The sequence below is a fragment of the Grampus griseus genome (genome assembly GCF_964374135.1).
Source record: "Grampus griseus genome assembly, chromosome: 10".
Taxonomy (NCBI): domain Eukaryota; kingdom Metazoa; phylum Chordata; class Mammalia; order Artiodactyla; family Delphinidae; genus Grampus; species Grampus griseus.
The window spans coordinates 3478527-3500049 of record NC_139004.1 but is presented as its reverse complement, the minus strand read 5'-3'; the positions used below and the strand labels follow the sequence as shown (position 1 = coordinate 3500049).

Genomic DNA, 21523 nt, shown 5'->3' with positions numbered 1-21523 from the left:
CATACAGAGTGAAGTAAGTCAGAAAGAGAAAAACAAATACCGTATGCTAACACATATATATGGAATGTAAAAAAAAAAGGTTCTGAAGAACCTAGGGGCAGGACAGGAATAAAGATGCAGACGTGGAGAATGGACTTGAGGATATGGAGGGCTCAGCGGCCATGGCCCACTATTGCCAATTTTTCTTTTATTGTGGTAAATTACTGATTTTGTTATGTCATTAGGTACTTTTAAATAATTCATAAGTAATGATTATTGTAATAATTTAGAAAGCATAAATTCCAATAACCAAAACTAATTATTGTTAACATGCTGTTTCCTTGTAGTTTTTCTGTACCTATATTTTACCTAATTGAGAGCATCCCAAATGTAAAGTTATATCCTGCATTTCAGGAGACTTAACATTAGAGGGTAAAGTTAGATTCCATATTCAACATCTTCCACTAAAATTAATTCCAGGAAGATCAAAGAGTTAAACATAAAAAGATAAATCATAAAAATTTTCAAGAATACATGGGTGAATATTTTTTGTGATTTCACAGTAGAGAAGACTTTTGTACATATATATAACCAGAAGTCATAACATGAAAAGTGTTACACTTTACTGCGTAAGAACTGAATGTTTTTACGTGACAAAGCACACGCACATAAAGTCAAATGACAGTCCAAGGAGAACATTGCAACTCACCCCAAAGGGATAGTTTCCTTAACACCTTCCTAAATAGGTCTTACAAATCAATCAAAAAGACAAATCACTCAGTTAAGAAAAGGCAAAGGTTATTAACAGACACAGAGGGCTTTAAACTTGTGAAAAAGTGGTCAGCAGCACTCATAACAAGAAAAATGTAATTAAAAGTGAAATGAGAGGGGCTTCCCTGGTGGCGCAGTGGTTGAGAGTCCGCCTGCCAATGCAGGGGACGGGGGTTCGTGCCCCGGTCTGGGAGGATCCCACATGCCGCGGAGCAGCTGGGCCCGTGAGCCATGGCCGCTGAGCCTGCGCGTCAGGAGCCTGTGCTCCGCAACGGGAGAGGCCACAACAGTCAGAGGCCCGCGTACCGCAAAAAAAAAAAAAAAAAAAGTGAAATAAGAGACCGTTTTTCATCTGTTAGGTTAGCAAAGATCAGAAAGTTTGATGACACGTGTTGGCAATAGTGTTGAAAACCAGCAACTTACATGTTGCTGGTGGAAGCTTGGACCGGTCCCTCTGCAGAGAGAACTTTGATGATATTTTATCAAATCTACCATATACATATCCTTTGCCCTACCGGTTCCATTTCTACGAATTGTTCCCACAGACACACATGCATAATGCTATAGTAATAGCAAGATCAGAAACAACCTAAATACCCATTAATAAGGGGCCCACTAAATGGACTGTAATTCACGCATATGGTGGAACCCTGCACAGCCCTTTATGGGTCAACTCATTTGTACTGACAGGAGATGATTGCTCAATACATTTTTATTCCGGAATTAGAGGTGCACCATATGTTTAGAACCCCACTGCTTATGAAGAGAAGTATGCACATAGCGGGTATAATACGAACCCAGTATCTCTGGGAGGCTACACAGGAACCTGGCAACTGTGATTGCATCTCGAGAGAACAGGGTCTGGAGCGGGAGGGAGACTGGTAATTCTCCTTACACCTTTTTATACCTCCGACTTTAGTATCTGCAGCTTTAAGGTTTTTGAAGCATCTCTTTTAAAAGCTGCATGATGTCATCATTTATGAACATTTAAGGTTGTTTCTATTTTTAATGCTTATAAACAATTCTGTAATGCATATCTTTCTGTATACATCTTTGTACATATTTCAGATTGTTTCTGTAGGATCACTAAGAATAGAATTAGTGGATAAAAGATAATTAACATCATTATACATTATGATGTATGATACTGTCTTCCCCACAGGAGATATAGTTCATATCCCACCATCAGGCTGTACATGCCCTTTAGGTTTTTTAATTTTTATTTATTTATTTATTTATTTCTGGCTGCATTGGGTCTTCGTTGCTGTGTGCAGGCTTTTCTCTAGTTGCGGCGAGTGGGGGCTACTCTTCATTGCAGTGCACGGACTTCTCATCACGGTGGCTTCTCTTGTTGTGGAGCACGGGCTCTAGGCACCTGGGCTTCAGTGGTTGTGGCACTCAGTCTCAGTAGTTGTAGCTCATGGGCTCTAGAATGCAGGCTCAGTAGTTGAGGTGCACGGGCTTAGTTGCTCTGCGGCATGTGGGGTCTTCCTGGACCAGGGCTCGAACCCGTGTCCCCTGCACTGGCAGACGGATTCTTAACCACTGCGCCACCAGGGAAGCCCGAAACTCTCTTCGTCTTATTCATGTGCACAAATATGACCTGTCATATTATTGAATCGAGGAGTACGTAAATATCAGCTATGCAGAATTTCCAGGGAGTGCATCCTTCTGGGAAGCTGAGTTCCCATAGTTTACTAGACGTTGATGCTGTAAGTATAGGAAACTTTCTTTAAATTTTGTCTCTTCGTTAGATATATTACACATTGATATGTGGACATGTGTCACAGAGTATAACTGTAATCTACTTTTCCTAGTTTTTTGGTTTTTATATATAAATTTATTTATTTATTTTTGGCTGCGTTGGGTCTTTGTTGCGGTGCGCGGGCTTCTCATTGCAGTGGCTTCTCTTGTTGCGGAGCATGGGCTCTAGGCTCACAGACTTCGATAGTTGTGGTACGTGGGCTCAGCAGTTGTGGCTCCGCGGTGTGTGGGATCTTCCCGGACCAGGGCTCGAACCCGTGTCCCCTGCATTGGCAGGCGGATTCTTAACCACTGCGCCATGAGGGAAGTCCCATGCCCTTTACTTTTTAAAAAAATTCTGCTAATTTGATGGACAGAAAATTATACCTTGTTTAAATATACATTTCTTTGATTATGACCAAGGCTGAACATTCATATATTTATATCACCTGTCTCTCTAAATTTAGTCACTTTTTGGGCTCTCTCGTGAATTATTGGTCCGTGCTGCTCACTCATTTATTTACTGTGGTCCTTCTATCCTTCTGTTCAATTTATATGTGCTACTTACATGCTAAGGATATTAATCTTTTGTCATATTTGTTTCTAACTGGGTCAGGTCTTTAAGGACGAGTAGGAGTTAGCCAAGAGATCAGGCTGGAGGAGGACACACCACATGTGGAGAAACAGCAGGCCTGCCTTCAGGAAGAACTGAGAAAACTCCAAGTCTTCCCGTAAAGCTGCAGGCAGTGTTTCATTCTGGAAGTGGTGCTGGGTGGGGTGGGATTGATGAACAGGAATATACCGTCCATGCTAATGCACTGGACCCTTATTCTGAAGATAATAGAAAACCGTTAGGGAATTGTAAACAGGGAAGTATGTAATGGGTGTTATTTACAGCTGCTCCCAAAACTGAGAGCCTTTGGTCTCCAGAGTGGGTTTCTAATAGGAAGTTTCTAATAGGAACTTTACCTCCTTACCCATACCCTTCTCGTTGGCCATTGTCCTCCTTCTTAAAGTAATTAAACTCAGTTATTTCACTTACACTTAACTGCCTTTGTCACTAGCTCTTTCCCTCATAATGCTCGCAGCCCAGCCACTTTTCCTAAGACATACTTGGCACTTGAACTATTTGTAGCAGTACTTGGAGCAGTGTTGGGAGATAAGATGATCTTTTTAAGCTTTGTGATGCCAGAGACAATCTTCTTTAATGCCTTTGCAAATGAATAAGACCTTGGCTCATCCCAAGTACTTGTCAGAGGTTGGATAGTTGGGGTTTATTGGCCCCTGGAGGAGACACAGCTTGGAGTTGAAAACCCAAACTGTGTTCAGCTGGGTTCAGAATCCAGCTCTGCCACTTACTGGACATTTGATCTTGGCCTTTTTTTTTTTTCCTAATCTCTGAGTTGTAGTTTGTGTGGATTAAATCAGATAATGTGTATCCAGTCCTGAGCACAGTACCCTGTGCATGGTACCTGTGCCAGAAATCATAGGTATTATTTGTCCCTTTGGACCCTCAAAAGAGCACTGGAAATGACTAGAAAGCACCCTTTTCTTTGTGGATTTTGAAAATAGAAATCTGAGGTTATGCTTATCTCTGTTGCATTCAGTATTACCTGCTTAAAGTTCTTTTTTTATCCTTTCTTAAAATATTTTTCCTCTGACCTTGGAGTTCAGGGTTTTAAAAGTAAATACCTTGGCATTGTCATTGTCATCTGGTTGTTAAGTCTCAATGAACCGTCTCAATTTTTTATAATCACTTCTGGAATATTTTCTCCATTAGAACTTTAATTACCTACACAGTCCACTTTGTTCACACTTATTATTCATAAGTTATATACCTTTGCCCTCTTCTGAAGGTTATTTTTTTCTTACATATTTCTCATCAACTTATCTTTCTGTGTTTTAGATTTGATTTCCTAGTTTGCCGTCTCTTCTGGCCTCTGTAATAACTTAATTTTTACTTCCTTCAGCTGTGTACATAATTATCCTCTAACATTGCCGTCTTTGTTTTGTGGGGGTTTTTTTTTCCCTTTTTTTGCTTTTCTTAAAAGTGGGCAAATGTAATGTAGCTCCTATACTATTTATCTTTCAATTTTCTTTAGAAGTCAACCTATTGAAGAATAATTTACATACAGTAAAGCATCCACTTTAAGTGTGAGGCTCAACCTTTTGACCAATATACAGTCAAGAACTGTTCCATTGCCCCAGAAAGGCTCCTCAGACCCTCTGAGTTCCCTTTGCCTGGCTCTTATTTCCTCTTTCATGATTTGGGTGTGGATTTCATCCTCCAGCCCCTGAGGCCAGTAACCTTGTTGATCTCCACCTCCCACAGTGCTTACATGATAGGCCTTCTAGACTTCTTCATTGGATTCTCATGGTGAATTTTGTAATCATTCCCTTTCAGAGGTTAATTCAGTCTTTGTGCGACAACCCTTTCCATTCTATTTCTTTATCAGTTTCTTACTCTTTGTTGTGATTTCCTTTACTGATTATTAGTATTTTTCTTGAAGGTCTCTTTGATACGATATTTGGATAAGTTTGTATAGTTAGTAAATATTTATTAAGCTCTCTCTCTGAGCCAGGCACAAGGAAGATAAACGTCCATACTGTGTGGGGCTGCCATTCCAGTGGGAACGTAAACATTCATAAGAAGGAAGCTCTCTGCTCCGTTCCTTGCCCAGAGTGCTTATGACCTTCAGATGATCCTTGAGCTTCTCCTCTAAAGCTGTTACTATGCATTTTATTATACACAGCACACATACACCATAATCCCAAGACTCTTGCATTAATCTGAGGTAAGAGCCTGAACCAAGATTAGAGCTGAGGGTTTGGAGAAGTGGAAGGTGATGCAGAAGACTGTAAGTTGAAACAGTAAGATTTTGTGATTGTCTAAACGTAAGGAATTATGGGAAAGGAAGGCACTTAGGCTGAATACCCAAATGTCTGACTTGGACAGTTGGCTGTCTGAGGATCCTCCTACCTAGGAATGAAATACTGGCCATTGGGGAAAAGGGAAAAGAAGATAATAACTTCAGTTTTCAAAGTGTTCAGTGGGAGAATTTATAGTGGGCATAGTGGGCGCCTTTTGTTGGCAAGTCCAAAAGGCAGTTAGGTTCTGTGGATTGGTTTTATGGTCCAGAACCAATGGCATATATACATATATGGTAGTTGAAACCTTGGGCATAGATGCAGTTACTCGAAGACATGTTATTAAAATGAGGTCCAATATGGAGCCCTAGAGAATACAACATACAAGAGGTAGCAGAGTCAGATAAGCCCACACGGAAGACTAGGAAGAAACAGCTAGTAGACCTAAAGGATAAGAGGAGAGACTAGCCAGCTGCGGAACTCTCCATCCGCAGAGCAAAGATAGATACCTCAGTAACGGTTTGCAAACACTATCATCTGTCTCACTATAAAAGTTGACTTTAAAGATCTTACTTTACTACGTATTTTGAAAATTTTTGTTACCTAACATTGGTGGCCTATGTACGCACTGAGTGGCCTTTAGATATTAAGGCTCGATGAATCTTAAGACTTGACCTCAAGAAGTGAGCAGACAGCGGTGTCACAGAAGCACACATCATGGTTTCATCAGGCAGTATGGCCTCAAAGGTGTGTAAGGGTGAACAGATGATCCGAAGCAGCAGTAGGCTCCGAGGGCGTAGCAGCACTCTCCTCTCAGCCCCGTGGAGTCTGGAGGCAGGATGACGCAGCTTGCCCCTAGTGGCTGCGAGGGAAGCCTGTCTTCAGGAGCAGGGCACCTCCGAGTTAAGGCCGGTGGAGGGAGGACGTCCTTCCAGGCAGGTGCAGGAGTTTGCCCCAAAGAGGCCAAGAGAAAGGGTTGAGTCGTTTTGTTACTGGAATACTTGGCTTGGGGCAGTGGGAAGGGGAGAAGGCACAGGTGTTTTTACAGGATGGATAAGCAGAGAAGCCAGCATGTGGGGTGGTGACGAAGGATGACAGAAATGAGGATATTACATCAGCTGGTTGCCAGATGACGCCTCTTGCCCGCTGAAGCCAACGTGAGCCTCCAGGTGCTGGGCGGCTGTGATTATTATGGCCTGCATTTGGCTGACAGTGGTTCTGGAAAGAGGTGAAGGAGGACCTCAGGCACCGTAGAGCTGTCGTTCCTGCCGGCCGTATTGCCCTGCGCCAGGGACATTGGAGTGGCTGGAAGAATCTCACAAAGGAGTTTGATCCTTGCAGTGGGGAAAGGATAGCCAGTAGCACCTGTGTACACTGGAGGTCTGTTGGCACGGAGCAGGGAGGGGGGTCGAGAAGAAGAGACTCGTGGGAATCTGCTGCACAAAGTAGCCCTAAGAAACTGCAGAGTTTCCGGACGGTAGAGGCAGAGCAGTGACGTGTTAGCAGAACCACCTGCCGTTTCTGTGGATGCCGTCTACTTTCTCATGGTAGCCATTGCCATTCTGTTGCCCTTTACGTGTTAATTTTTTGTCTTATTTCAGATAGACTCCGGCTCCCGCTAGGGTCGCCCCAATACAGGCCGTTGTGCAGCAGCTGTTGGCTGCCGTCTCCTTGGCAGCATCTCACGTTTTTCTTCGAAATGTTCTTGCTTAGTGATACAGTCAGGGGACTGATGGCAAGAACGTGTTCGAGGATAAATGGGTTCCCTTGGCAGCGGTGAAAAAAACGCAAATGATACAAACCAAGGCGGGGCAGGATTGAAATAATTGGTGGTTAGCCCCTTCCTAGAAAACGGGAAGACTCAGCCCGATTTGTGATTGCCTTCACAAAATGATGACCATTTGAAATAAGAATCATATGAGTAAAAACTGTTCATGCAGTAGTGGTTTTATGGTCCAGAACCAGCGCAGTGTCTTCTCTTGGGGCAAAGGGAAGTACCTGTGCTCTAGACGTGGGCGGGGGGAGCAAGAAAGCGGGGAGGGCACCTTTCCGTGTCACTCGTTCCACAGGTGCAGCCAGAATTGGAATGACAGCTTTTGATCTTGCTTCAGACACATTTAATTGGAAGATCAAGAGCTTCGTTCCTTTAGGTATAGACTTTGGGGAGACTAGAATACACAAAGGCACGCTTAGAATGCTGACCTTGAACTCAAATGATACAAATTGTTGAGTGTCTTCAGCTATTTTCTAATTTCCTTAAACTTTAGAAGAACTTGGGTCGTTGCGTTCCGAGACATACTCCTTTGCTCCTAGCTATTCTGGCTAGTTGCTGGCTTTTAGAAGAATGAATTTAGTAATGACCACTATTGCCCATGGTATTTTTCCAAAAAGAAGAATTAAAACACTGGATGATTCCCTGAGGTAAATTCCTGTTGTAAAACCAAGTCTGCATATGGAACGAAATATTAGAATTAAACTATTTTGTTCCTTCTCTATTCCCATCACCACCAGAAAGAAACTGTTTTGGAGGAGCGTGTGGGTGTGAGGGAGAACAGTGATGTTGTGTGACACAAATAACCAGTATGTTGTGCACGAAAGGTGCCAGAGATTGCTTTAGCCACCCAGCTGCTGCCTGCAGTCTTGTTAGATGAGCAGCTGTACATGAGGAAAATCTATATAAATCTATGTATGTATATCCACTTCCAATCCTCGTGACCCTGAGATAGATGCCGAGCGCCCAGAAGCTCCGCGGCAAGCACTCCAGAAGGCTCCCATGGGGCTAAGATGCAGGACCCCGCAGCAGCTCGCACCCTGAAGTGCAGGCTCCTGAGCCGTCCACTTCTCTCCCTGTGGTTCTTCACGTTACAAGATTTCATTTTCTCTTGCTTTTAAATGCAAATGGACTTGATATTTGAATGTTTAATTTTCTTTTACTTTAGGAAAGTTTATCTAAAACAAAATTAGTCCTCTCCAAAGTAAGGTTTCCCAGTTCAGTTGTATCCATCCCCCCGCTCCCGAGGAAATTGCATTCCCCTTCCCTCATTGCTCTGCTGCTTTTTCCGTTCTTCGGTTTCTAAATGGAACTAATGGTTTCACGTGGATTCTTTAGCTGGTGTTTCAAGGTAAGTGCAGAGCAACCGGAGATCATACAAACACTAGAGACAGTCGCGTCTGGTGTGTCTGACTTGGGCGGCGTCTCCTTGGTCCTCGTTTCTGTCTGGTGAGGCTGAGCAGGCGTCGGGGTTAAGGCCATCACTCTCTGAGTGTGGGAGTCCAGAGGTTACCGACCTTCGAGTCGTCTACTGTGGCTAATTATCCACACGACAGGCTGGTGTGACCCCAAGGGTGTAGGGTGAAGCACAGGCTGACGTGAGGAGAGGGGGTACTAATTGCATTAAGGTGTAACAAGAAGAGGAAGAAGAAAAGAATAGCTTTTATTTCTTGAGTTTTTCTACGTACAGGTTTCGTACCAAATTCCAGACACACATTATAAAGCCTAACCTTCCCGACAGCCCTGAGAGGTAGGCAGTATTAGGCCTGTTTGACAGGCGTAAGATGAGGAAACAGGGGCTTATGTTAAGAAGGTTGCCCAGGTTCTCACAAACAGAAGGAACTTGGAAAAGAATTCAAACCCAAGCCTGTCTGGTGTGCAAGGCTTGCGCTAAACCGCTGCCCTGAACTGCATGTGATGTATGTTGGGCGGGGCTGGGGGAGTTTATGTGTGTGCACGTGTGTGCACTTTAGAGATGGAGAAGAGCATTTTGGTGTCATCTCCACTCTCAACTGTGGTAGGGTCGCAGTATGGATCCTTGCCTGTTCTGTTTCACAAGAGAAGGTGGGATGAGACCGGAAAGCTGACCCAAGCGTGGCATCGGTCACCGTCTTGGTACACACACATGCACTGCATCGTGGCACCTGTCAACTGTCGTGTTGTGTCTGCACATTGAAGGTTCACTTATCCATGTTAATGGAGGGAGGCCAGTTGTGAATAACCGTAAAAAGCCAATAATCTAAGGAGTGTTTCAGTAGCACTTGACCATTCACACCTGACTCGTTTGGCGCAGATTCATCTCCCCGAATCTTTTTGCTCAGCCATCCCAGGATAGTAATGGATGGGCCTGTTCCAAGAGCAGAGAGCAGAGGTGATGATCCACAGGGGCCTAGCAGACAGCTAATTCCTAAGGAACCACTTGTGAATTCATTTTTAAAAGCATCGTTTCAGACACACTGACACCTTTTCCTTTTTTCCCTGAATTCGTTTAGAAGTTACGCCATCAGGAGGGTAAGAGATGCCTTCAGAGAAAATAAGAATGTAAAGGATCCTGTACAAATCCAAGCCCTAATGAATAAAGCCAAAAGAGACCTTGGAATAATCCGTCGACAGGTAAGATGGTTCAGTGATGTACGGTTTTTCGTTAAGAGCTTTAAGCTTTGACATGTCCCCCTTGATTGGTGTTTGTGATTCACACCACGGGATCATGAAACTCTCTTCCTCTTTTTTGTTTTTATTTTTGGCTGTGTTGGGTCTTCGTTGCTGTGCGCGGGCTTTCTCTAGTTGTGATGAGAAAGGAGCTATTCTTGGTTGTGGTGCGCGGGCTTCTCATCGCGGTGGTTGTGACACTCGGGCTCTAGGCGCCTGGGCTTCAGTGGTTGTGACACTTGGGCTCAGTAGTTGTGGCTCGCGGGCTCTAGAGCGCAGGCTCAGTAGTTGTGGTGCGCGGGCTTAGTTGATTCGCAGCATGTGGGATCTTCCCGGACCAGGGCTCGAACCCGTGTCCCCTGCACTGGCAGGCGGATTCTTAACCACTGCGCCACGAGGGAAGCCCAAAACTCTCTTCCTCCTATTCATGTGCACAAAGAAAGATGACCTGTCATATTATTGAATCAAGGAGTACGTAAATATCAGCTATGCAGAATTTCCAGGGAATGCATCCTTCTGGGAAGCTGAGTTCCCATAGTTTACTAGACGTTGATGCTCTAAGTATAGGAAACCTTCTTTAAATATTGTCTCTTCGTTAGATATATTACACATTGATACGTGGACATGTGTCACAGAGTATAAATGTAATCTACTTTTCCTAGTTTATATATATATATATAAACTTATTTATTTTTGGCTGCGTTGGGTCTTCGTTGCTGCGCGCAGGCTTTCTCTGGTTGAAGCGAGCAGCAGCTACTCTTCGTTGCGGTGCGCGGGCTTCTCCTTGCGGTGGCTTCTCTTGTTGCAGAGCGTGGGCTCTAGGCTCATGGGCTTCAATAGTTGTGGCACGCGAGCTCAGTAGTTGTGGCTCCGCGGTGTGTGGGATCTTCCCGGACCAGGGCTCGAACCCGTGTCCCCTGCATTGGCAGGTGAGTTCTTGACCACTGTGCCACCAGAGAAGTCCTTTCCTAGTACTTTGAAGTCATAATTCAAGATAATGTTGCCCTTTTCTGGAAGACACTGCTATGAACCTAAATTTTGTTGCATGTGGAAGGTGTATCTGCAGGTGCAGATGGTGTGAAGCACAGCTGCTTAGGTACTGACCCCAGAAGGACCCGGCGGGGTTTTTATTTTCCTCCTGTAGCAGTGCTGGCGGCTGCCTTGGCTTGTGCTTGCTTTGCTCTTTCTCGTGAGGTGGATGGAGCACCTGCAGCAGCCTGGCCTCCTGGGTGGTGTGACTTGTCCTTCTCTCTGCAAAATTCACCAGGGAGCCGACGGCGAAAGCAGCCTGCTGGCGACTGGTTTTCTCACCCTCTAAAAAATCATCCTTTTCACTCTTTTTCTCTGATTTAGCAGCAGTCACGCCATAAGCTCCATTTCTGCTTCCCTTCGTTTTTCTCTCTTCCTTGCAGTGAATTTGTTTAGGGGTGGAGGGAAACCCCTTACATTTTCCTAAGATCTGTGAGTGTGTTGGAAAGGGCTTCTTTAGCATTGTCAGGAGATGCCAGCTTGGCTGACATTATGTCTTATCACGATATATGACGTGTATCGGGATATATGTTTATATCTCTGACCCTTCTGCATGCTTGACTCTATAAACAGTTCGATAAAGAAGCAGTATTAAAAACTAGTTTTCATTTTATGTCAAAATTAATAGTCTTGTTATGTTGCCTACATAATGGAACAATCCCTTCTAGAATAACATTTCAGATTCAGACAACTCTCCCTGAGCTCTACAGTTATCTAGCAATAGGATAACTTGGCCACATTCAGACAAGCCTAGGAAATGATCTTTAACTAAGAGCATGAAAAGATAATAGGATAGTCAGAAAAAGAAGCTGGTCTGCACGTTTGCATGTGTGTTAATAGAGGCAGAGAAAGGGGTTGCCATTTTAAAAACTCTAGAACAATGGCATTTTCCATGCATCAGTGGTTGAATTTTATGGGATGCTTTAGCACTGGAACTTGGAGAAACAAGCAGCCTGCGTCCTTATTTTGCATAAACTCAGGAAGATTCAGTTCTTTGGCTCTTCCCCATGCAGAAGTTGGCAAGCACCTCCGAAACAGGCTGGTTTTATCTTTTACTGTAAAGTTGCTCGGAGTAGAAAGTGCTTAGAAAAGGGACCTGTAAGTAATTCGTGCCACCATTTCTTTAGTTATGCAATTGTCTGTGTCACTTGGTTTGAAATGCTTTTAGAAAAGAAGAAAAAAAAGAAAGGATAGACTGGCTCTCACCAGACATTCCCAGTGGATCCACACAAAACAGACTCAAGCTCTGGGGCCACGGGTCGGGCCCTCCCCAGGACAGCCTGCCAGGTGCACCTTCCTGGATGGGGGGCAGAGCCTGCGCGGCCCGCTTCCGGGCCCAGGGCGTCTGTGTTAACTAGCAGAGCAGCAGGTGCTTCCCTTGCACGTCAAGATTGCTCCTGAACCCGAGCTTCACGTTGACCCGAGCTAGCTTACGAGGTGCAGGCGAGTCCCCGAGCCCCCTCGCTCTGAGCTGGCGAAGCGGGCCTTGGCCTAAAGGCCTAAAATAGCATCTGTATTTTCTTCACACTGGTCACTGTGACAGCTTCTAACTCGCCTCCCTGTCTGCCCCAGTGGTGTCTTCTCCACAGGCTGCCAGGGTGAAAAATCAGAGCAGGTTACCACCTGCTCAAAACCCTCCAGGGCCTTCATCCCCGACGACGAGCCTGCAGTCCTCGTGAAGTCGGCAGAGACCCTCCACGGCCTGTCTCCCTCACCTGCGCCATTCCATGACCCCTTGCTGCCCCTGGCACCCCTACCCCCAGCCTGTAACCCTCTGGGAGCCTTTGTCCCCTCGCCTGGAATAGTCTCCCCAGGCCTTCGCAGAGCTGGACCCCCTTTTCACTCAGGCGTTTACTAAGGTTGCTCGCCATCACAGAGGGCTTCCCTGACCACGCATGGCTCTGCCCCCTGCCCCCTTACCCCTACCCCCTTACCCTGCTTCAGAGTTCCTCACAGCACTTATCAGCACCAGAAATAGCATCACTTGTTGCCCTGTTTTCTCCTCTTCCGCGAGGACAGGGTCTCAGCTGTCATGGTCACCACCGCACAGGAGGCAGGAGCGTGGGCTGGGGGCCCGCCTGCCTGTGTTCCAGTCCTGACTCCTGGGCGCAGTGGGGCCTGGAACCAGGTATTCAACCTCTCAGTGCCTAACGTAAAACACAGGTGGAAACAGCCCAACTTCGTGGGTTACGGTGAGGATAAAGTAGGTTAATATATGTGAAGCTCTTAGAAGGATGCTGGCACGTCATAAATGCTTGTATTATTGTTAATCAGAAGGTCTAGACCAGCCCCGCGTGGAGTTGGCTCTTAATTGTTTGTGGACTAAATGAATCTATGAAGTTTGTCCCCTGGGGTCGAACACCTCAGTCCCGGGGTCTGTGCCACCAAAATCGTGGTATGTTGTTGGCTGCCCACGACCTCGCATGGTTCATGCAAATGATCCGTGAAGGGAAAGTGGAAATCTGATGAGGATCTTGAGACGTTACCCTCAAGAACTACCATATCCTTCACATCAAGTCCCTTTCCACTCGATACTTGGACTCAAAGACCATCCACCAGGATGCACGTCGATCTCAGCATCATTTTCCGTGGATGAGAAAGCCTACAGCCACCTTTCCAGGCGCCAGACACGCACACCCGTAAGGGCAGCACTCAAACTGAAATCGTCCTCTCAACACTGGTCCCTGCCTCCTGCTGTCCAGTCTTTAAAGTGGGTCTCGCTTCAGTCAGCCGTGACACTAATGATACCACTGTAAGCGCAGTAAGATTTTGCATTTTTTAAAGAAGTCTCTGAGAAAAGGTTTTCTTCTGGTTCTCTTGGGGTAGAGAAGCCAAGGTGCAGGAAAGCTGGCTGCCTTGTCTAAGGGCACCTGGCCAGACCTGACCTCAGGTCTCTAATTCCTGAGGGCAAACTCAGAAGTTCAAGGATGTGAGCTCCTGAGTCAGTAGAAACCAAAGGATAGAGATACTCTTAAGTCATCTCCCAGTTTTGTTCCCCAGATATTTAAGGACCACATCATCGTAGCCCAGCCTCTCCTCAGAGGTCATCCTTCCTTTATATCCTTACTGTGCAGAGATATTTAGTCTTCATGTGGCAACCCTGAGGGATTCTAGTAGCATCAGCATTTCTTACTGGCCTTTCACGCTGCTCCTAAGGATTACTCTGATTGTAAGAAGTAGAAGGGCAGGTCGCGTTTCCCCTGCATGAGCCAGTCAGGCTCCTTTCATTCATTCTCCGTAATTATGGCCCATGGACTAGGTGCCGGACATTGCGCTTGTGCTCTCTTCGCCGTGGACCACCTCTTCCCTGAGAATTAGAGTCCTCTCTCTTTCCAGCTACGTGCATCCTATCCTGTCCCGTAACTAGCAGAGACATTCTCCCACTTTTCTATAAACTCCCGTTATTTCCATTTAAAATGGTTCTGTAAAGACAGCTAGACCCTGGCAGCTCTTGTGAGTTCTTTCTCTGCTGGAAGCAAGTTCTGGACTAGCCCCCATTAAACCTAGTTTCCCTGTCTGCTTCCCAAGTGGGATCCGAAAAGTGGGAGAGGCCCTTTGTGTGTGTGCCAGCCGGCGCCAGGAAGGATGCACAGATGCCGGACAGACAGCTGTCACAATCTAGGCAGCAAAGAAGTAACTGAGGACTTTCCACCTGAGACAGTAAACAGGGCTCCTTGGGTGTTTCACACCAGAAAGAGAAGCAAGGAAGTCAATCAGACTTTGCTTTCATCTTTGTCCTTTTTTCCATGTTGCTGTTCTGGAGATATTCCTTCTGATTCCCCTCTGTAAGACATTATTGGACTAACGATCACTTAATCACCCCCACTTATTATAGCTCTGCAGTTTGTCACGCCCCTCAGGATTGTAAGCAGGCTTATTTGGAATTGCTGCTTCTGGTGCTCCGTAACCGTTGGGGGAAGAAGGGGTTCCCACCCCAGGTAACTCACAGAGGTTGTGTGTTTATCAAAGAGAAAACATTTTCCAAGCATTTCAAAATACTGTTATATACCTCGCTTAATAGCCACATGTCTGTGAGAGAAAAAGAAGTAGAAGAAACAGTTGGGACTGGGAAACTCTGCATCTGCAGGAGCCGGGTAGGTGCCGGGCTGTGTTTCTTCACTCTGATGAGACGTCCTTGAATGCATGAATTACGATTGTGACTGCAGCTAACTCTTAAATGTGTGGCCCCTTTTTCTTTAAACCTGGTGAAAACTAAAGTATCTGTACAAAGTTTGGGTTTATTTACAGCTGTGTGACACTCTCAGTGTTCATCAGAGTGTACCCTGGCAAGGCGACCCTTCAGTTCTGGGCTCTGAGAGAGCAGACCTGGGTAACAGAGGTTCCCAACCACTCATTCATGTAGGCTAGTGAGTTGAGCACTGAACTCACACCCAAATAATGTGTTTACTCTACCAGTGATGGTATATACGTGTATCCAGCTATACATGGGTTGTGTGTAACATAAGTATTTGGATGAAGAAATATATTGTTACTGTAGTACGTAATTTTACACTGAGAAGATCAACTGGATGTCATGTTTTCTGATTCCGGATAACAACAAGGTGTTGGAGTTATACCGTTTTTGCCAGCAGCTCTTTAGTGATGACAGGATTCCATACCACATCAGCTATCCTTAAGCTAGTGTTTTTTTTAATGAAGCAATTCAAATAGTGGCTGTGTCAGACCCAGAACTATGAACCTGCCATTGTAAGCAGTTCAGAGCAGACATTATGTACAACCATCGAAGATACTAGGAAATGGGTCGATATTATGGGTAGCAGCCTTTTAGTTAACCTGAGTGTGTGTATATGTGAGATGAAGCATTTTCAGTGTTTAGCTTACACTTATTATTTTTGTGGATCACTAAAAGCAAAGTAATGTGCCCAGTTTATTGGCATTTTGGGTGATGATAAGTGAGAGTCTCTGAAACCATATTTTTTACTTCATCTGATACTTTATGGTTTAGTTTTTAAATGACCGTTCGAGAGGAACGTCCCGCAATCACTTTCTGAATGTGCCTGTCGTGAGATGAGAAGCCATTGAACAGTGACAGGCCTCTCTCACGTGGGTCTCCGCAGAGTCTGTGCCAGTGCCCCATGGGGTGGTCAGAATTGAGTGAAAGGGATGCCTTACCTGCCCCCAGTGGGCACCCTGTAGAACAGCCTGTGAAAAGGTAGGAGTGTTTTATCTGTATGTCTTGTGGGGAAGAGTAGTAATGCACTTTATCTCTCTTCAAGTACACTTTTAGCTTAAGTACCATTTTGGTAGGTTCAGGGGAATCTCTAAAATTTACTTGGAAATTGTTTTTACGAAGGAGAGGAAAGTCAGTCCGTACATTAGGGGCATTTAAAATACATGGAAAGAATTATACATTATTCACAATATCCAAGAGGTGGAAGCAACCCAAATTTCCACTGACGGATGGATAAACAAAATGTGGCATTTACATACAATGGAATATTATTCAGCCCTTAAAAGGAAGGAAATTCTGACACAGGCTACAACATGGATGGACCTTGAGGACTGTGCTCAGTGAACTAAGCCAGACACAAAAGGACCAGTACCGTGTGATTCCGCTTATCTGAGGTCCCTAAAGTGGTCAATTCAAGGAGGTCGAAAGTAGGATGTTGGTTGCCAGGGGCTGGGGGAGCAGGAAAGGGGAGTTAGCGTTTAATGGGGACAGTTTCAGTTTTTCAGGATGAAAAAGTTCTAGAGATATGGTTTACAATAATGTGAACGTAGTTAATACTACTGAACTATACGCTTAAAATTGGTTAAAATGGTAACTTTTTGTGGGGGTTTTTTTCACAATAAAAAAAATTCTCCCTTCCCCTAAAAAAGAACTATATAACCAGTCCTCAATTTTTCTCTTAATTGAGAAAAATAAAATTGAATGCCTCAGGCATTGATTGATAACTTGAGGCTGGGAAACCTTAGTCATTCAGAGCTGGAACTACAAGCCTTCAGCTTCTTATCTGTAAAATCAAAGGGTTATGCTGTAGTTTCTAAGGCTACTTCCAGTTCTAAAATGCCATGGTTCAACATTTCACATCAGTATCTGCCCCTTCTTGATTATTTGCAGAAATACTGATACATTTTAGAGTAAATTACTCTATGCTCAGCTTCCCTTGACCATTTTTCACCAAGATCTTAACTTTCCAGAGTTTAGGCTATAGGTGAGCAAAGGGGTACGCCAGCCGTGTATTTATGCCATCGTAAATTCCTAAAACTTCTCTTGGTCTAACCTTTCTGCTACGAGGAAGGTCAAAAGATTGAATTATTTTATTGATGTTGCTTACAGCTCTGCGGTTAGCCTTCCTTTCTGGTAGAAGCCATGTTATGGGTACTAAAGCATACCTCTGAGGAGAACACTTTCTTTCAGAGAAAATGGAGTGGCATTTGAAGAGCAATAACGCATGAGTGATGGGAATGCTCTCCCCAGTTCCTCCTCAGCGTTAATGCTCTTTCTGTTTGATTTGACTCCACCCTGCCCCCTGGCCCATCTCAGTCACGTGAAACACAAACGCACTGTGTGCCTTGCAATCCATGCCCACAGTTTCTTTCCCTGTTTATCAAGCACCCCCTCTATGCCATATAATTATGAATTGGTTTTGTAAGTTTTTCGGAGGCAGAGTTGGGGTGGAATGCAGAGGTCTGTCCAGACCTCACAGAAGTTCTCTCTGGCTTGGACTGTTTGGGAGCCAAGCCCACCCTTCCTGTTCTGGATACCAGCTATTCACTCATTCCATGGAACACAACATAGGGCTTACTGGCATATCCCAGCAGTGCTTTCCCCTGTGCCTCTATAGACCAGCTAAGATTAAATCCAAGGATCAATCTACATATTAAAAAAATAGTACTAAAGCAGTCAGAGGCAAAGGAGATTTCTGTGCTCTGTCTCCGACTTGGATAAACATCCTCAGGAAATCAACGTGAATTTATATACAACGACCAGAAAGAATTGCTCCCTAAGTGAACCCTATGTCTTTTGGATATATGAATCCTTTCAATAGGAATAAAAAATTCCCCAACCTCCTCAGAAGGTTTGAGAAAGCAGGGCAATGAGAAGGGTTTGTTGAGTTTTATAGCTTGGCCTGTGTATGACATTTATTTTTTCAGCCTGTTCAATATATAGTTCCTCTGCAGCTACAAATAGACTTCTTCGTACAAGAATTTAAACTAATTTCCTCTCTGCTTTTTCTGGAAATTCCTTTATTTCCTCAAGTCTGGGACAAGAGTATTTTCGCACAGTTGGCATTCTTCTAGAAGAAATGTCTCTTAGTTGGAGACCACCCATCAAATTTGCTTCATTCCTCCAAGGTTGACACGCACAGAACAAGATTCCACTTCCTTTCTAGAGGAAGCCTGTATCACCCCTGCCTTTTTATGTACACTAATAGTTCTGCATATTTCATGTTCACAAGAGCTCACATAGTAGTGCCGTTTATAGAAAACTTTGGCACGGGTTTCATTTGGGAATTTTTATCATGGTATCTGTCATTCTCCCATCTAGTCTAGCAGATGAGTCTCCTAGTCTAGTCTGCCAGAGCTGCTCACTCTTGAGTTCTTCGAAAAGCCTTTTTGTTGCTGAAACACCTAAAGTGGAAGCAGATATTAACAATTCTGGAGCAGAAAGTACATTGATCTCAGGGGCAAGAGGTGAACGTGCTCATCGCAGCTCTGATAGTAACTTGCCGTGTGATCTTGGGCAGGTGGTTTGTTCGCCCTGTTTCCTCCATCTGTAAAGGGATGATTTGATAGATTGGGGGGGGGGCGGTCCTCACCAGTGTCGATTCGTCACGCCCTCTCTGGGCACGGACTCCCTGTATTACATAAGCACTTTGAATGCCTAACAGCAGCCTTGTGAGAAAGATACTAGTATCCTTGTGCGCTCGATGAGGAAATTCAGACTTGGCCTGTTTGAATAATTCTCCCAGGGATGCACAGTTAGGAGAAGGATGGGCCTGCATCTGTTCTCACTTTTTAGCCAGTTCTCAGAAGAGGGGTCACCCTGGGTGGCCTTATCTTCACAGAAGGCAAACAACACGTAGGAGAGGAGGAGGGAAGACGTGTGTTCCTTTTTCTGATGGTCCCTTTAGAGCTCTCATTAGAAGGTAGCAGCTTCCCCTCTGTAGGCTCGTGAATAGTTTATCCCTAGGGGCTGCTCTCCTTTATCATTTATCAGAAAACTCTCTCACCCTCTCTGCCTTCAAAAGGAAAAAACAGTACAAAACCACAGTCTGAAAATGGTAAAGTTCAGCTGCCTTATTTAAGAAGTGCTTGCTCAGAATTTCCCCATAGATCCAGGGTCACAGCTCCAATTGTGCTTTTCCTGACAAGCTATCGCTGAAGTGCCCTTCAGCGGAAACCTTTTGTTGCCTTACTGCCTGGCTTGTCCGTTCAAGTAATCAGAGTTAATTCCAGTCATGCTTATGCAGAAGATCTTCTCCCAAGCTGACGGGGAAACAATGCCACATCTTCTAGGAAGGGTGACAGAGGGGCTCCCCCTGTTTATGTCCATTTGTGTTTCTGTCCCACGTCCTCCGAGGTGGCAGGGAGGTGATGACGCCCAGCCCAGTGTGTGTATGAGAACATGTGCTCATTTCCTGAGCACTGGATATCTGCATTTGATGGGTTTTACAAGCATATGTATGAAGGGTGGTATCACCTACGCTGTTGGAAAGATTTATTTTCTAATTATACATCTATCGGTCTAAAAACTGTTGTTTCATTCAGAGACATGATTGGAGGTTTTGAGTGAGAAACACCTAAATTTAAATCCTAGCCCTTGTTAGGTAGCTCTCTATCCTCATTCATGATATTTAATCTCTCTTAAAACTTTATCATCATTCAGTTTGTCTGCTGAAGCCCAAGGAATACCATTCATAAGTTAAGGTTAGTTTTGTACTTGCTGTGTGTTTGAAATACCGGAGCCAGATGCTGTGTCAGAAACGTTCTCTCTTCCCCAAATCTGGTAATTAGGGTTGTCATTTCGTAGATTGGTTGGTTATAAATAATCGAAAGGCTTTAAAAATTCTCTCAGGTGTGGCACTGTAATAATCTTAGCTTTATTAAGTAATGCTGGTGCACAATCAAATCAGTATTTTAAATATATTCTTTTTCTTTGAGCATTTCCACTTCACGCAGCCTAACAAGTACTTCTCTTTTCCTCGCCCCAAGTCTCATCTCCTTAATGTTGTAACAACACCACCGACCTGCAGTCCCATGGACTCCCCTTCACAGTCTGTCACAACTTCGAGATACTAGCATCACCAGAGATCCGTGACCCAATAGGCTTCATCTGTACAAGGTGAGGGATTGGGTGCACTGCTTTCCAACATCCTAATAGCACAAGACTTCTCTTCACAAATCTGCTGTATTTAACAAACCTAAGCTTAACTGCCTTGTGGAGGTTGGGTTGGGGGTTTCTTTCATGGAGTTATCGCACTCACTTAGACGAGCGCGTCCCAGAACTGCCTGCAGAGTCATGGATGTGCCGTCGGAGCCCAGTGCGCACCCATCACTGAACGCCGGCCGGCCAGGGAGCCAGCGCAGCCAGGGTCTGCTCCCGGCCCCGGCCAGCTGGCGGGCGGTCGTCGATGCCAGCTCCACATGGGTGTGGAGGGGTGCCCCGTGCCTCCGAGGCCCCCTTTCAGGCCTGACGTTTTCTGATTCTGAAAATAATTGACGATGATTGTTAGATCCCAGAAACATACTTGTGAATGTTGGATTTTGACCAAGGGTGAGGCGTGTCTCTGACCCTCTGCATTTACTGAATTCACTTTAAAAGGAAAGCTTGGCTGCCGGGATGTCACAGGCAGCCTGTCGCCTTGAGCATGGGGAGTGACTGGTGGCGTAAGCTGAGTTATGCAGCGGTGGTTCTCTGCTGGCAGCCCTTGGCTACACTCTGTAGAAGCTTTTAACCCCCGGTGATGGCAGGGATGTTGCATGGATCACGGCGGCTTCCGGGGACTTGTGAGCTGTGACAGAAGCTGCCCTTTCACACAGGTGACAGGTCGTGGATGCCTCATCACCAACGAGATTTCTTCACTGGGACTCGACAGACCTTCCAAGAAGGAGTGGGATGAGGAAGGGAGACCGGGGGAAAAGAGCCAGAATCAGTTGTCCTGCGGCTTCGATCCAGGTTCTGTCTCCGCTGGGCCAAACTCAGCACTTGCTTTTTTCAGTAACTCTCAGCTGTTATTTAAAGTTTGCAGCTGTCTGTATAGCTGTCCACGTTTTTCTTAATATTACGTATTTTTCTTACTGGAAATACTTTTTAAACGGAGCCCATTTTTCCCTACAGGCCAGTGCCCGTCCTTTCTTCTCTCCTGGGCAGTTTAGGGAACCGCTAGGCAGCGGCGTGGCCCCGTGGGTTTCTGGGCCCTGCGAAGCCTGCCCCACTGCAGCCACATCGCGGCTTCAGGACCGGGAGCCGGTGAGCTCGTTGGGCTGAGCACAGGGTGCTCGGGGCTGGATGCGGGGCCAGCGCGGCGCAGGACACCTAGCGCCCCGCCAGGGAGCTCCTTCCCCGCCCACCAGCTGCCAAGGGCAGGCCTGCCGCGCCCTTGCTCCCCTCTCCTGCCACTGAAACCTATTGTCCTCGGGGCCACCAGAGCACTCAGGTGTTAACTCCTCAGCATTTCCTGCAGGGCTTTGCCAGGGCCTCTGACTTCCCGGGGAGGTGGATTGTCTTCTGTGCCCCGAGCTGCC

General features: G+C 45.5%; 1 protein-coding gene across 1 annotated transcript in view; it reads left to right on the top strand.

Moving 5' to 3' along the window:
• Window positions 1-21523, top strand: part of LYRM4 (LYR motif containing 4) — a 117283-nt gene that overhangs the window by 21594 nt on the left and 74166 nt on the right. The window contains exon 2 of the mRNA XM_082663165.1: window positions 9625-9745. Coding sequence (XP_082519291.1) covers window positions 9625-9745 — 121 coding nt within the window. The remainder of the gene's footprint in view (window positions 1-9624; window positions 9746-21523) is intronic.